Source organism: Ceratotherium simum, chromosome 7, assembly GCF_057802395.1.
Source record: "Ceratotherium simum simum isolate JZ-2026a chromosome 7, ASM5780239v1, whole genome shotgun sequence".
Lineage (NCBI taxonomy): Eukaryota > Metazoa > Chordata > Mammalia > Perissodactyla > Rhinocerotidae > Ceratotherium > Ceratotherium simum.
In genome coordinates, this window is record NC_141906.1 from 19,249,124 (window position 1) to 19,265,134 (window position 16,011).

General features: G+C 53.7%; 1 protein-coding gene across 9 annotated transcripts in view; it reads right to left on the reverse strand.

Annotated features, from left to right (window-relative positions):
- The window catches only part of AMPD3 (adenosine monophosphate deaminase 3), a 42,667-nt gene that overhangs the window by 5,546 nt on the left and 21,110 nt on the right, over positions 1-16,011 (reverse strand). For all 9 annotated transcript variants that reach the window (XM_087433218.1, XM_087433217.1, XM_014782947.2 and 6 more), the window contains exons 5-12: positions 14,336-14,555; positions 12,299-12,428; positions 8,146-8,340; positions 6,204-6,335; positions 5,565-5,728; positions 4,670-4,796; positions 1,725-1,888; positions 480-600 (exon numbers count right to left, since the gene is read on the reverse strand). In XM_087433218.1, coding sequence (XP_087289344.1) covers positions 480-600; positions 1,725-1,888; positions 4,670-4,796; positions 5,565-5,728; positions 6,204-6,335; positions 8,146-8,340; positions 12,299-12,428; positions 14,336-14,555 — 1,253 coding nt within the window. The remainder of the gene's footprint in view (positions 1-479; positions 601-1,724; positions 1,889-4,669; positions 4,797-5,564; positions 5,729-6,203; positions 6,336-8,145; positions 8,341-12,298; positions 12,429-14,335; positions 14,556-16,011) is intronic.

Below are 16,011 nucleotides of genomic sequence, written 5' to 3' on the forward strand. Positions count from 1 at the left end.
CCATCCAAGTGGTGGGCCATCCTTCCAAGAGCCTTTACGATGAGGAGCATAGATACTGTATTATGTTGTGGCACAGAAAAATGCTTGTTATACAAAGTTAAGGGACAAAGCAGGAACCAAAAATCTGTGTTCATTATGATAATAAGCACATTAGAAATATGCTCTGGTAAAAAAGATGAGAATTATTATAAATACTAAAAAGCTAATAATGGCTGTTTCTATTAACAGCAGTAAGGGTGTTTTTTTTTCCATTTCTCCATTTTTTGGAAATCCAAATTGTGATGTGTTTGATTATATTACTTTCATAATTAAATATGAAACCAAGATGACTACAGACAGCCGAGCCCAGAAAAAGGTCCCAGCCTTTTAGCCTCACTGACCAGAGGGACGGACAGGAGCCCAGGAGATCCCATTCCTCCCCAGGGAGCCCAGGGCAGGACCATCACTGCAGGGCAGGCTTCCATGAGTGGCCTGGTTACCTTCTTGAGGAGCAGCCCATGGGAAATGTTGTCAGCAGTCAGGAAAGCAGACACCAGGTGGGTGATGGAGCCAGCCTCCCCACAGTGAGGCCGGAACAGGAAAGTGCTCAGGCCTCGTTCCCTGGAGGAGAAGCGAAGCTCTTGGTCAGCAAGGACCCCGGTCCACCCTGCCCAGGGCCCACAGGCCTGGGGCCTGCATGCCTAGCTCAGGGCCTACTCCAGGGGAGACAGTCACCCATGGCAGGGTCAACACAGCTGACACAGGGCAGCCTGGAAACTACCACTCCCAAAATGCAGAGGCCCAGGCCCAGAGCTCCTCAGAACCAAGAGCCACCATCTCTGGGGAACAGAGAGGGGCCTGTTCCCTCTACCCCAGGTGGTAGAAAGAGAGCCTGCCCTATCCTCCATCGACTTCTCTCCTTCCCCTCTGCACCAGGCCTTGTAGCCCAGATTCATAGACCTTCAGAGCAGGAAAAGCCATGAGAAACCATCGAGTCCAACCTCTTTGTTAGGAGAATGGGCAAACCTGGAGAGTGGAGTCAGACGTTAGAATCCACTGAGCAGGGCCGCAGCAGAGCCAGCACTAGAGCCCCTATCTCCGAAAGCTCAGCCCAGGACTGCCCCCACCCCAACACTAGGCCATCTTCTTGCAATCATGGCCCATTCAGAACCTCCACTCCCACAAACTAGCATTGGCGTAGGCTGAGCTATGAGGCCCCGCAGCCCAGCAGGGCAGGATGCTAGGTGCCCACAGAGGGGCATGAATGGCTCAGTGTCCTGCTGCCCTGGGCACCCGACTCCTGCCGTGTGTGCGTGCCTTGGTGGCAGCCTGTGCATGTGAGACCACGGGATGTAAGTTCCATGAAGGCATGGATTTAGTCTGTTTTGTTCCCTCTTATATGTCCATTGCCTAGGACAGTGCCTGTCACATAGCAGGTGCAATAATTTGTTGCATGAGTAAATGCACGTGTGAGCACTGTCGGTATGGTGAACATGAGTGTGTGCTGGCACAGCCTGTCTGTATCATATCAGAGGGACAGGTACACATGTAGGTGTTGGTGGGTGTGTGTATGAACACGTGTGTACAGGCAAGGGGTTTGGCTGCATTGTATGTGTGATCGTGTCTGTGTTGTAGTGGGCATGCCTGCATGTGTGGCCCTGTGGGCGTGGGCCCTGTGTCGTGTGCTGGGCTGTGTGCCTGGGTTTGAGGTGTGCGGGCGTGTGTGCGGGGCTGAGCTCACCCACCTGCGGAGGTTGTTGAGCACCATGATGTTGGCGTACATGTAGTACAGGTAGTAGCTGTAGGGCGGGTTCTGCTCACTGGTCCAGATGTCTGGGCTGGGGCTCCTTTCTGAGAACATGTGTTCGCTGTGCTTGGACTCATCATCCACGCTGTCAAACCCCGTCACCTGGGGAGGAGGAGGGGTCCCGCATCAAGCCAAGGCAGAGGAGCTGCCAAAGGCCTTAGAGTCCAGGCCTCTCAGGTTCACATCTCAGCTGGGGACCCCGTGGCCTGCCTGAGGCCACATTTCTCCCGGGGATGGGGAGTGGGCACGATGCAACAGCCTGTCCCTCCAGGGCTTCCAAAGGTACCCAGGAGGCCAGACTGGAGAGTATCAGGCTCCTGCATGGTAGTGGCGATGGTGAAGGGACACTCAGACCAGGCCAGGTGAGCAGTGAGGCAGCCATACCCACCACCCATCCCTCTGTTGCGCCAAGAAGGAGACCAGCACCACAAGGTAGCCAGCAGCAGTGACAACGGCTGTGAGGGGGGACAGGGACAGGCATTTCCCATGCACCTTCTGCAGTCAGGCCCTGCGTGAAGCACTGACCATACAATTTAATACTCAGAGCGACCGTGTGAGGGAGGGCTTGGCTGTGAGCAGACCAAGGCCAAAGCAATTAAGGAACTTGCCCAGTGAGATGACCAGGCTCTGAGCCTAAAAGGGCTCAGGGTCTGGACTCTGGGGCTGTGCATGGAGAATGCCCTAGGGCATGTCCCAGGTGCGGCCGCGAGAAACCAGCCGGGATGCCTCACAAACAGGCCAAGGTGGGCCCTGTCCAAGAGGGTCCCTTGGAAGGCTGAGCTGTAGTTCCCGGGACGGAGGCAGCTCTGCTCCCTGCCCTCTGAGCCAGGTCAGAGGAGCTCAGGAGACCCCCATCCTTCCACTGCAGTCACAACTCAGCTGGGGCCCAATCCATGCCCCCGGAGGCCCCACCCTGGTCACAGGCTTCCCAGTCACCTGATCCCAGAGGTCAGGCCCTGACCACAAATGTACCTACAGAGGACCCAGCCTCTCAGCCAGCACAGAGGGGCAGTTTTGCAAACACATCTCCCTCCTTTTACTCAGCCACAGCAGTGCTTCGGGAAGGGGCCTCTGAAAGACTGTCCACCTCGCTCCACGCTGGCCCAAACTGGGGGGCTCTCAGCCCAGGCCCAGGCCCCAGCCAGGTCTGCCAGCCTCTCCTGTTCCTATATGGGCAGTGCGGGCCCAGAGGAGCAAGGGACCACGAGGGTCTTGGCAGAATCTTCCCTGTCACAGAGCCATATCTTCAAAGGAAATGACAGGGTTGCCACCACAGCTCTCAGCATGGCCTGAACGGGTCTGGGAGGCTGGGGAGGACCTCAAGCTCTGCTCTGCACTCACTAGCTCCTGCCTCACCTGAACCCTCGGGGGCTTGGCCTGGGGGTAATGTCAGCCCCTCTGCTGAGCTCTATCCAGCTGATGCAGGGCCTCACACAGGACCTTCCACGGGCCTCAAGCACAAAATACGTCCAAACCCCAACTCCTCCTCCTCCCCAAGCCTGCTCTTCTCCCACCATGGGCAGTAACCTCTGAGAGGCGACCGTCCACCCTCCACACAGCCGGGCACTGGGAGGCACCCTAGACTCTTCCCTCTTGCTCACCTCAGTCTTTGCCCAGGCCCTGCCATTCTATACCCATGCCTACCACTGCCCAGGGTTTCTGGCCTGCCATCTGTATACATCTCACTCTTCTTACTGGGGAAGCAGTATAGTGTGCGGATAATGACACCGACTCTCGAGTCAGGCTGCCTGGATATGAACTCCAGTCCTGCCATTCTTTAGCTTTGTGATCTCTCAGTTTTAATTTCCTCGTGTGTAAACTGGAGCTAGTCACTTCACAGGGCTGTGTGAGGATTAAATGAGGCACTCCATGGAGAGCACTTAACACAGCGTCTAACACACAGCAAGCGCGTAATAATTCTGCTTATTATGAACACCAACACAACAGTGTGAAGTAGGGTAATTGTGAGGCGGAAGGAGATCATGCCATGGCGTGGGTCACTGGGGCAGGCAGCAAACAATCAAGCTTGAGCTGTTCCCGCTGCTTCAAGCCCCCGTCATCCGTCTCCATCGCTGGAGCAGGACCCCTGACTCTCACCTTGCCCCCTACCTCCCACCTCCAGCTACCTTCTGTTCCAGGCCCTTCTCCACACAACAGTGTTTATCTAAAACATAAATTCAGTGATGTCCCTCAGCCTGTCCAAACACTTTCCTGGCAGCCCCTACACACACACACACAAACTCTATCACCCCGCCCCCACGCTCCCAGCCCTCTGGAATCTTCTCTGCCTCCCTCCCTGTCAGAAATCATCCCCATAACCTCCACCAGGAACTGAACTTGCTTCCCACTGTCTGCAGCCACCTCTATTCTAGGCATCCAGAGGGAGGAACCACACCTGCCCCCTTCATGCCTTTTCTGGTTCAGTCTCTCCTCCATCCCTTCTCCTCCTCTCCCATAACTAACCAGATAAATATATTTTGTGGGGCTTGTCTACTTAACCAAATAAGGTGTGAGGACCATTGTTTCTGGGCAGAAGCAGAAACGCTGAAATGTCTGCACTTCTGAAGACCCGAGGCCACTCGGTGCTGCTGAGAGCAGGATCCAGTCTTTCCAGCCCCACCTGGCCAGGAACTGACTCCTCAGTCTTTCCCACTGCTGCCTTCCCAGCACCCCAGCCACACACCCAGGGCTGCCCCTGAGGAGAAGGGGACTTCCCCTCCTGGAGCAAGCTCATTATTGTAGAAATTCAGCTTGGCGCTGGCAACCCCATGCCTGGGGCACACAAGTGACAGGATCTGAGAAGGGAAGCCTGACCCAACCCACGTGGAATCCTCTCCTCCCTCCGCCACTGTGCACATCACCGGGGGCGCCACCCACACTTACATATTTGAGGAAGAGGTGAAGCTCTCGGTGATCTTGAGGGTTGATTGTGGCCTCAAAAAGGGGCAGGAAGATGTTCTCCAGCATCTTCCCAAAGCTTGGCAGCAGCTTCTTTGCCCTAAATATGTCACTGGGGGAAAGCGAAGACTCACTGATTAAGGTGGGCCCAGCAGCCCCCTTGGCCTGTCAGAGACCCGCCCCAGTTCCTTCCTCAGGCAGCTTGTGATCACATTTAAACCCAGAGTAGAGTCAGAGGTGTGGCTTGAACACAGATCCTTCCCCTCCTCTCCAGCTCCCAGCAAGTTCTGTGATACTAGGCATTGGTTTGCAATCTGAACACCTACCCATGCCCATCTGAGCGCTTTCTCAAGCTAGAGGCCATGCTGGGAGTGGGCTGTTGGGATTCAGGCTGACCAAGGGTCTGAGAGATGAGTCCTCAAATTTTTCAGTGATCCAAACTCTCTGCCACTCAGTTCAGTCCCCCTAAACCACACATCCCAGCCCGTCCATGAGCCATGAGCCCACATTGGCCAGACTAGAGAGAACAGTGGTGGTCTGAGTCATATCCAGGGACAGGACCAGCAATATAGGCCACCACCAGGTCACTTGTACCCCAAGGCTCACCCAAAAGGATAATCCATCCTCAAACCCCACTGAGAAGATGGGTGGTGGTTCCCACCAGGCCTTTGCACATACATGTTCTTCAAAGAACAAGAGATTAAGTGTCACAAGGCCAGCTTTGCCCATCAGCCCTCCCAGTAGGAAAATCCCTGGGGAGGAAAGGCCTAAGCTGGCACTGGACCAGGCCCCACCCCTCAATAGTGCAGCCTCAGCAGCCGATGCGGGACAGGTTGGAGACCCCAGAGGGCACGGGCAGACAGCAGGCCACCTCACTTACTAGATCCGGGGCACCTGGATGATCCAGCGCATGTTGGGTGAGTAGACCTTGTGCTGGATGAACCAGCGGGCCAGGTTGGGCCACTCCTCAGGACTGCGGCCGTAGATGGAGAGCCGCGGCTCTGAGTACTGGTACTTGCTCTCCTCCAGCTCGTGGGCCACCTCCTGGAACCAAGAAGAGCCAGGTCAACCCAAGAGCACCCCAGCTGCTCGATCCTGCAGGTCCCTCAGCCACCTGCTCCCGGGCTGGCAAGGCCTGATCTACATCCCCTTGCTGCCCTCTAAGCAGTAACTCTGCCTCAGCAGGGGCTCCTTCCTGGGAAGGAAGGCCTTGGGTCTACACTGTCACACACTTAACCAGGCCAGGCAGCAGAAGCATCTCCAAGTGGAGCTAACCTGCAACCAGCCAAGTTCAGGCCACAAACAGGGCAGTGAGCCTGGATGCTGTGAGCACTGCCGGGGGTGGACACCTGCCCCCTCCTCTTGCCTGCCATGGGCACCTGAACCTTGCCTGGGCTGGATGGTGGACGGATGGGGACTCAGGAAGGGAAAGAGGACAGGAGGCCATGCAGGGTCCCCGCCCAAAGGCAGATGCTGCCAGGTATCAGAGGAGAGCTTGGAGAGGCCGAGAGCTCCTCACCTTGATCATCCGAGCAAGGTACTCTCCTCCCAGGTAGTTTTCAGTTTTCAAATACAGGTCGCGCAGCTCACTGGCCCCCACAGGATTGTATTTGGAGTTGAACTTGTCAAAGCGATGGAATGTCTGCCGGCCCTGGAGAGAGGAGACCACCAACGAGATCACCACACTATTCTGCAGTCACCCCACACTCCCCTCTACAGGCCTTTCCAAGGTGGCCTTAAGTGTGGCCACACTGAAAGATGCCTTCTATGTCAGTTCTTGCGTGAAATCTTGGAAAGTCCGGGGGCCAGGACCGTGTATCCTCACTTGGTGAGCCTTGGGGTCCTTTCGTGAGACCCTCTGTGAAGGAGAATCAAGAGGCCTGGTGCTCCCAGGTACCATGGCTAGGAGCGTGGCTGGCTGAGTGAGCAGAGAATACTAGCCTATCGAACAATCGATAATAAATTGTATCCTAGTACTGCTCAGGGCCAGTACACGTGGACTAGTGGTTAAGATTCAGCACTCTCACCACTGCGGCCTGGGTTCATTTCCCACACCACCCAGCTGGCGGTTGTCATACTGTGGCGGCTGTGTGTTGCTGTGATGCTAAAAGCTATGCCACCAGTATTTCAAATACCAGCAGGGTCACCCATGGTGGACAGTAGAGCTTCCAGACTAGAGAGATTAGGAAGGACCTGACCACCCACTTCCAAAAAAATTAGCCATGAAAACCCTATGAATAGCAGCAGAGCATTGTCTGATACAGCACCGGAAGGTGGGAGGATGGCTCAAAAAGACCAGGCAGGGTTCCACTCTGCTGTACACAGGGTCACTAGGAGTCAGAAGCAACTTGATGGCACTAACAACAACAAATTACTGCTTAGACTTCATCAGGCGCTTTCTCCATATTATCTCATTCGGTTTTGTTTGTTTAACTGAGATTTTTTTTTATTGTGGTAAAATATACATAACACAAAATTTGCCATTTTAACCATTTGTAAGTGTATAGTGGTATTAAATACATTCATTATGTTGTGCAACCATCACCACCATCCATCTCCAGAACTCTTTCCATCTTGTAAAACTGAAACTCTGTACCCATTAAACAATAACTCCCCATGACCCCCTCCCCTCAGCCCCTGGTAACCACCATTCTCTTTTCTGTCTCTATGAATTTGCCTATTCTAGGTGCTTCATATAAGTGGAATCATACAGTATTTGTCCTTTTGTGTCTGGCTTCTTTGACTTAGCATATTGTTTTCAAGGTTCATCCATGTTGTAGGAGGTATCACTACTTTATTCCTTTTTTTGAGGCCGAATAATATTCCATTGTATGTATATACCACATTTTGTTTATCCATTCATCCATTGATGGACACTTGGGTTGCTTCCACCTTTTGTAATAAGGTGGAATAATTGTAAATAATGCTGCTGTAAGCATTGACATGCAGGTATCTGTTTTAGTACTTTCAATACTTTTGAGTATCAGGTATACACCCAAAAGTAGAATTTCTGGAATATATGGTAATTCTGTGTTTAACTTTTTGAGGAAACTCCATACTGTTTTCTGGGAAACTCCATACTGTTTTCTATAGCAGCTGCACCATCATTTAGTATTTTAATAACTTTGTCATGTCAACAAGGCACGTAGCACTCAACATTTTATAAGCAAAGAAACAGAAGCTTAAGTGAGTTGCTTCAGGGCACACAACTCCTAAGTGGCAGAAGCAGAATTAGAACTGGGACCTGTCAGACTTCAGAGTCACACATCTTTTCCCCTGTCCCATGGCTGCTCCCAGCCCTGTTATTCTCTGGGGCCAAATCACCGCTCACAGTCTCCATGACAAGAAGAGAAAGAGCTGCTTACACAGCCATCCTCGCTCCAAGCACAGTCATGGCTGCTTTCCAGGGGACTGAGTCCCCGACCAGGACTGCCTGAAGCCCTGGGCAGCAGCTCACTCACCGCGTGGACGTCCAGTGAATCCACAGTGAGGTAGTACGGGTCCATGTGCAGGCTGTCAAACACCTGCCTCAGGGTGACCTTCCGGCCCCGCTTCTCGGCCACTATCCTGTCAGGCTCTGTCTGGTACGTGTGCTTGATGAAGCGCAGCAAGTGCTTCTGGTTCATGCAGGCAGCTGCATGGATGTGTGTGTCCACCTGCAATACAGTGTCCAGCAGCCCATGAGCCAGGCCACCTCCCCTGGCCACAAGAGTTAGGACACCCACCCTTCAATGTGGAGAGCAGAGCCTCAGCACCTTATGAGCCACAGAGCCAGCCTCCACCAATGCCTGGATCCCCCTCCCCATCTCTCCTCTAGACTTGGGAACTGATCTTCCTCCTTCTAGCCTTGCTGCCCAATCCACCTCCTTACAGCATCAAGAGACCTTTTTAAAACATAGGTTGGATCCGGCCACTCCCCTGTTAACAAAGCAGCAATGGCCCCCAAGTCTTCAAGATAAAGCCCAAGCCCCTGAGCCTAGGATTCAAGGCTGACTTCAAACCTTAACTCTCACCACGCCACTGCCCTGCTCTATGCTCCAGCCACCACACCACTCACAGGTGCCTGGGGCACCATGCCATTCCACACCATGCCACCTGGTCCATGCATTTCCTCAGCCTGGCATGCCTTCCTTCCTCCTCACCAATCTCATCCACCTGGAAATTTCCTATGACCTCCTCCACTTGGAAGCCAATCCTTATCCCCCAAGCACAACTGATCAGTTTTTCCATTGCCTGCCTGGGAACCTAGCACAGACACTCCCATTCTGGTACATGTCCTCCTGATCCACTCTAATAGTTTTCTGTCTACTCTGTCACTAGACCGGGAGCTCACTCCTCAAGGACAGTGACCATGTCTGATGCAGCTAAACCTCCAGCACCTATGCCTCAGGCTGGTATGAAGTATTAGTTGAATCAATGGATGGATGGATGAACCAATGAGCAGGTGTGGTAGGTTCCAATAGTTTCAATGATATCCACATCCTCAAATAACCCTGAGGGTCCACCAAATGCCCCATGAAATCCCACTCTTGCCATTGACCTCTCTTGGAATCCCCAGAGCATTTCCTTCAGCCACCAGTCCTAAAGAAATGGAGCCCTGGCTAGTCTGAGGGATGGCCTGAAGACACAGTGGGCATCCTGACTCCCCTTCCATGAGCCCAAGGGGCCTAAGGGAGGTCCCCAGGGAGGGTGGCAGCAGCCTCACAGGCCAGACTGCACTCTGCCGTTACTGCTGGAGCCAACTGGGCACTCTGCCAGGGCTGGGGTGAGGAGGCGGCTGACCTTAGGCCAGGGAATGCTGTCCACAGCTGGCCAGGCATCTCCAAGTCGTGCCAAACCGGACATTTGATTTACTTTATACCAGCCAGCCCGTGTCATTGGCCACATCACTCACTCATCAGGGCCCTTTCTGCCATTAATGCTGCCACTCCCACCAGCAAGACAGACCACTAGACATCAGAGCAATGAAACAATTCAAAGCACCAAAATCTAAAACAGCACCCAGAGCACAGTGAAAGGCTGAGGTACCTCAGGGATGGGCTGGGCTCATGTGGGAGGCACAGGAGAAGGTCAGCCCGGCTTAGCTCGGCCAGACACAGCTGGGCTCAACTATCTCAGCGTGACTTAGCACATTCTGGGCTTTCTGGTTGTGTCCTCCAGCATACCAACAACACACTGCAAGGGGTGCAGCCTGTCCTTACACCCACGAGTCACAAGATGAGGGAGAAAAACAACTGGACAATCCAGGAAGAATCCGATCCAAACTTCAGAATCTCCAAGGTGATTATTTTAGGAACAAGTAAAAGAGCCTGTCATTGGATATTAGTCTTTTCAATTCACGAAGATCTGAGCGCCTTCTTGCTTTCACCTAAGATTCAGGTCTAAACAAACAGTAATTTCCAAACAGAGCTGGCCAATACCTGACCCCTAAGCCAACACTGACCTCCATACCCAGGGCAGACATCAATAATCAATTACAGCACTCATCCCACTAAGCCTCAGGAGAAGCCTTGGGTAGCCACTCCCAAGTGGTCAAGTTTGGCACAGAAGATGAAACCTATTTGCTATCTCTGCTATAACACTTAAATCAAAGTGGATAAGGCCTAATTCTACCCAACTCCCAAGCAGCAAACACACTCAGCACCTCGTTCTTAGCTCTGAACAAAAAACAACTGTCTGTTACACAGTCCTGCTGGTTGGGCCCTGTGGTGTCATAACCCACGACCTGCTGTGATACTGCAGGTGCTTTCACAAATGCCACCCATACAGACCCACGGCCACGCACAGCTCCTGCCTCAGAGCATGCCCTGGTTGGCCCAGGAACGCCCACTGGGGCCCCACCTCAGAAGCAAACAGTGTCGGAGCAAGCGCCGTCAGCAAGGACACCTTGCCCGGGGCAGCAGGAAGCAGTCAGGCCCAGAGCGTTCACGTACATAGAGGCCAGGGCTGCGCTGGGCTGGGTGAAGAGTTTCTTTGGATGCCCATCTAGGCAGGTGCTGAATGCTGAATAGGGTGCATTCAGGCAGGGCTGAGAGGAGTTGGCACAGTGACTGGGGCACCCACCTGTCTGAACACCCAAGGCTCACAGAGAAGGAACAATACTTGAAGGTGAAAATGCCAGGTAGACGGTGTCTAACACACATCATCTCACCCCTGCCTAGAAATCCCCAAGATACTTCCCTAAGGCGCACAGCCCATGAGCAGAAGCCAAACTCCCACTGTTAAGGCTCTTGATCCTATTCATGTGGGAATCCATGCCCGATCTCATGACACTTAGAAGAGGTGACCTTGGGGCCTCCCTGGAGGGGGCCTTCCCTCTAGGATTGCTGAGTGTCCCAGCCAGGAGGCCCCGGAGGCCTGAGCTGGGCTTTCCCAGAGGAGCCTCATCCTCCCCTGGCCTACCCTCCCCTATCAAAGCTGACCCCAGGGAGGGGCAGTCTTCAAGAAGTTCCACCTGGGACAGAGGCCCCTCTGGAGATGAGGCCCCACTGTGACTCAGCTCGGGTTTGGCAATCCCCCCTCCAGGCAAAGCCTAATCCCTACCCTTCCCCCATGAGCTTCTCTCCCAGCTCGCTACCATACCCCGGCCGGCCTTCCTGCTTCCTCTGAGAAGCCCATGGGCGCCTGCGTGATCCAGAACCTCACATGCTCAGCAACCTCGCTCTCCCCACAACGCACCGCTCCCTCTCCCCCAACCCCTGAGCTCCTGCCACACTGCGCTTCTGGCAGTCACGACAACGCACGACTCAGTCTCTCTCCTCTCTCATATGCTCTGTCGCTCCTCCATATGCAACAGGTATTTGCACATGCTGTTGCCTCTGCCTGGAATGCCATCACTTCCATTTCCCTACCCCATTCTCCTCTGCCTGGCTAACTCCTACTCATGCTTTAAGTCAGCTCTGTTCTGACCTCTTCCTGAAAGCCACCCCTGTCACAACACTTAGCACACTAACAGTAATAGACTGGGAACTTCTTCTGGACAGGAAGTGACTCTTGTTCAACATCAAATGCCCCATGCTTAGCACTGATCTCATACCTCACCGTATATTTGTGAAATGGAAGAAAATGGAAAAGCTGGAGGCCGCGATCATTAAAATCCACAGCTGCCCCGGGGGCAGCCCCTGTGGGCTGCTGAGGCCAGGCCACTCTGCTCGTCCACTCTAGGGGAGGGGCAGACTAGGAGCATGTCGGAGGCTTTTCTTTAAATACACCTGATCCAGAGGGAAGCAAAACCACAAACTCCCAAGTCCAAAGAGGTCATGACAACTTTTTCTCTCCATGATGAATTTAATACATTCTCTACGTTAAAAGTAGCCTGGCCTCTTATGACCAATTAACAGGTCATGCCCTATTTTCCAAGGAAGAAGCCGCATCCCAACAGATATACAACATGGACAAAGGTTTCCACCTAGAGTCTTACCAACTACCATCTGAGGCAAAGCCTGATACAAGGGAGGCAACTCAACAGTCTTCCTTCTGCATACACACATCACACTCCTCTGGCCAAGGAAGGCCACACAGGGGACTACCCCCTGCCTGGCTCAGGGCATCCCAGTGGGTTGGCAGGGGGACCGGGGTGGCAGGGTGGCTCTGAACACTGGCCCACTAACGCACCTTTCTCACATTATAGAAGTCTCGGTGGGGGTTACTCTTCAACTCTTTGAACTCAGACATTTCATTTAACATCTCGTGAAGGCTGAACTTGGATTCCAGAAAGTTCAGTCGCCGGTGACAATATGTCTTCCTGCAGGTTGGGAAGGGGGAGAAACCACAGTTGAGGAGAAGTCGCATCAAGCTCTCCAGTTTGGAGACCTCCAGTGTCTGTGGGGACCAGCCATAAGGTGGATGGTCAGGATGGAGCAGGGAGGGATAAGGAGGTCCCAGCTTTCTACAGACCCTGCTGAACTGTGTAATCATATCCGTGTGCTCTGTGAAATGGGTGGAGAGTCAAGACTCAGGGCAGTACAGCGCTGACTTTGCAACCTCGTACAGGTTCTTTGACTTCTAGCTTCACATGCTTAGGCAACTGATCTGAGCCTCTGTTTGCCATGAACAAATATGGAGATGGGAATCCCCAAGGCTGAAGTAAGGGTTACATTGGCTTATGGGCGTGAAGGGCGTACCTCTGAGTATAGTGGACACTCAATAAAAGTCTCCCTCCCTCATCCCTTCCTTCTTTCTATGTTCCCATCTATCCTCAGCTGCCTTTAATTCCTTGAAAGGAGTTTAGCTTCTGCCCAGATGATCGGTAGCACTGTCAAACTATAAGGTGTGACCTGCCCACCTTGGTGCAGAGGAACCGCCCTCTGACCAATGACATCCCCGAAGCCCCAAGACCCGAGGACCTCTCAAGTCTGAGGTTTCAGGACAAAAGGAGGATCTTTTGCATTGTGGGTGGATTAGAAATGTGGGGATGTGTGTTACTAGGACAGAAATCTCTGCAAGGACTGATGCCCCACCGTTGTGGGTGGGGGTGCTCACTGCTCTCTGCCAACTGCCAGCCACACCCAGCCCGGGTGCCTGGCCACATGCCTGTGCCCACAGCCACATGGAACCTTCAACCACAAATCACGCCACCCTGCTTCCTTGGGCCCCCATGCAAACAGCAGCTCCCTTGGCATCCAATCCCTCTGACTTTCACAGGGAGTGGCTGCCGCCCCTGGAACAGCACCATCACTGCTCTGCTGAGATGAGCCCAGAGTGGACTGTGGGAGAGTCTCAAGTCCCTCTCGCCAGCAGGACTCTCCCTGACAGCCTCTGGGACAGGACAGTCACTGCTCACACACCCTCGTTCCCGCCCTCCCAAGGCTTCCCCTCGCAGCTCCTCCTCACATTGGCTGAGGTGGGCCTCCAGGAACTGCTCTTTCCCCTCCCAGGTCTCAGCTCTGCCCTCAGATCAGTGAGGACCAAGACGCATGCTGCCCCTCCCCTTGGCGCCCACTCTCCTCCCTTGGAGACTGGCATCACATCCATTCTCAGCAAAACCCAAAAGGCAGGGCGAGAGAGAAGTTCCTTGGCTGTGACCAACCCCCTCTCCCTCCCCCAGAATCCCAGTCCCGCCTGGGCACTCCCAGGCCAGCCATTCGGAGGCTCAGGGTCCGGGCATCCTGAACCTCCATTGCTGATGAGCGTAAGTGCTCTCCAAGAAGTGAGGGGCCAAAAACAGCAAGACTGTCTGCCGGGTTGGCTCAAGCCAAGCCCACAAGCATCATGGGGGTCATGGCACAGAGTTGCCAGGCTCCCTGCGCTCCCCTCCAAAAACACAGAAAACCCAACACCTGCAGCAACAGTCTCCATCACTTCACCACCTACGATAATGCCCTGGGCTGGTGACTCTCTGCAAGGCTGCTGTCCTGCCTGGGGCGAGTGGGGACAGCCATTTTACAGTGCACAGGTGGCCACCAGCAAACAGAAGCTCCACACCTACACACGCAGGAGAGACAAGTAGTACCAACTCTAAGACTATGCCAGCCTACAATGGAGAATTATTGCACTGGGAAAAGGTGAAACCACTCTCTTTCTGGGACTGTTTAAGTGCGGGAGATCCCAGAGCAAAAGGGTCGCCTAGCTGGACTTTCCCAGCCCTTTCCTACCCGTGCACCCACCCAGCACCCCTGCAAAGAGAGGTGGACACGGAGAAAGCTGGCTTACGTGGGGCCATCAGTGATGAGAGCCAGGATGTGGCTCATGTCCACCGTGTAGGTCTCCAGGTCAGGGTAGGGCAGCCTGTGGGGCTCCTGGCAAGCCAGCATCTTCTGGTTATCATACACGAAAAGGATGCCCCCCTGCATCTGGACCAGGTAGCCCAGGTTGGGGGGAGCATCATCTAGACAGTACGGGTCTTCCTGGGGCTTTGGGGGAGGGCAGAAGTCTGCAAAACAGGATTGAATGATAGCAAAGTGCCCCCAACCTTGTGAGCTCGCGTGGGCTCAAAAGTCGCCTTCCCAGTGAGGCCTGTCCTGGTCATTCTGTCTAACACCCACCCAGCCCCACCCACCCCACCTGCCCCGACATCCCATACCGTCCTCCCTGCTCCATTTTGTCTCCTTAGCACTTACTGCTATGTAAAATAATTTCCCCTATTGATCTTGGGTCGTATATGTCTGTTTTGTTCACTGCTGCAACCCCACTTCCTAGAACAGTCCCTGGCACATGGCTGGCACTTCAGTACACTTTTTAAATTTAACTGAAATGAGCTTCAGCCTCCTGGGCCCTTCAGGGATGCCAGGCATATTCAAGAGGGCAGCTGTGTCTTCTCCTAATAAGAGAACAGACAGCACCTGGAACTGCCCAGTGGAAATAATTGTCCCTGTCCTCCCACAGCTTCCTGAGCCCAGGGCAGTGAAGGGGCTAGAGGAAGAAGCCACTGCCCCCCAAACGAGTGGAGAATAGGGAGCTTTTCTCCCACAGAGCAGGGAATACCAACGACAGAGCTGTCTGTCCCCACAGCTGCAGGTTGAGCTAGACCACAGGAGGCAGAAAACATCTCTTGGCTGTTTCCCAGCTTTGAGATTTTGAGCAAACCACTTTACCTCTCTGATTCTGCCTGCTCATCTGAGGATAACACCCCCTGCCTTAATGGGCTATTGTGAGGGCTGCAATATTGGGTATAGAAAAATGCTTTGTAAACAGTAATGCCCAACAAATAATTATAAAGCATTATTCTCATTACTCTCGTAATGAGTTTTCCTGACTCTCGAGAAGCTCTGTCTCTGGCCAAGGAACAGGTTGTGCTAAATAGCAGAACTGGAGGCTTCAACTCTGCACATCAGCCAACCCCATGTAGGATCCAGCTGCCCTGCTGCCAGCCCAGGCAGGAGGAAACCCTGGAATCCTCATCAAAGGAGGCAACCAAGGCAGGGTGACCTAGCTGGGTGGCCCCCATCAGTGCTTGGAACGGGCTGCCCCTAGAGCAGATGTGAGGTGTCACAGGCCAAAACAGTGCAGAGCTGGGGACTGATGTCCCCGCATCAGGCACGGCCATAGGCCAGCTCTGGAGTCCCTAAAGGGAGCCAGTGGCCTGTGAGATGTAGCCAGTACAAAGGCCTGGGTGAAGCCACAGCCTCCACCTCCCCACACTCAGGCCCAGGACCCCTGGGTCCTCTGTTTTGTATAAAGTACACATTTGACAGTTATTCCTGTCTGCCCTTGCCAAAACTGGGGCAGGTGGGATCAACTTCCCTTACACAGACAGGAAATGGGCCCAGAAAGACTGAGATGTACCCAGGGCCCCAGGTAGTAACAGATGTTCAAAGTCCAGGTCTCAGAGCCTCAAGAAAGCCAGAGATTGGAGACATCTTGGCACCAACCACACCCAGGGGGCAGCC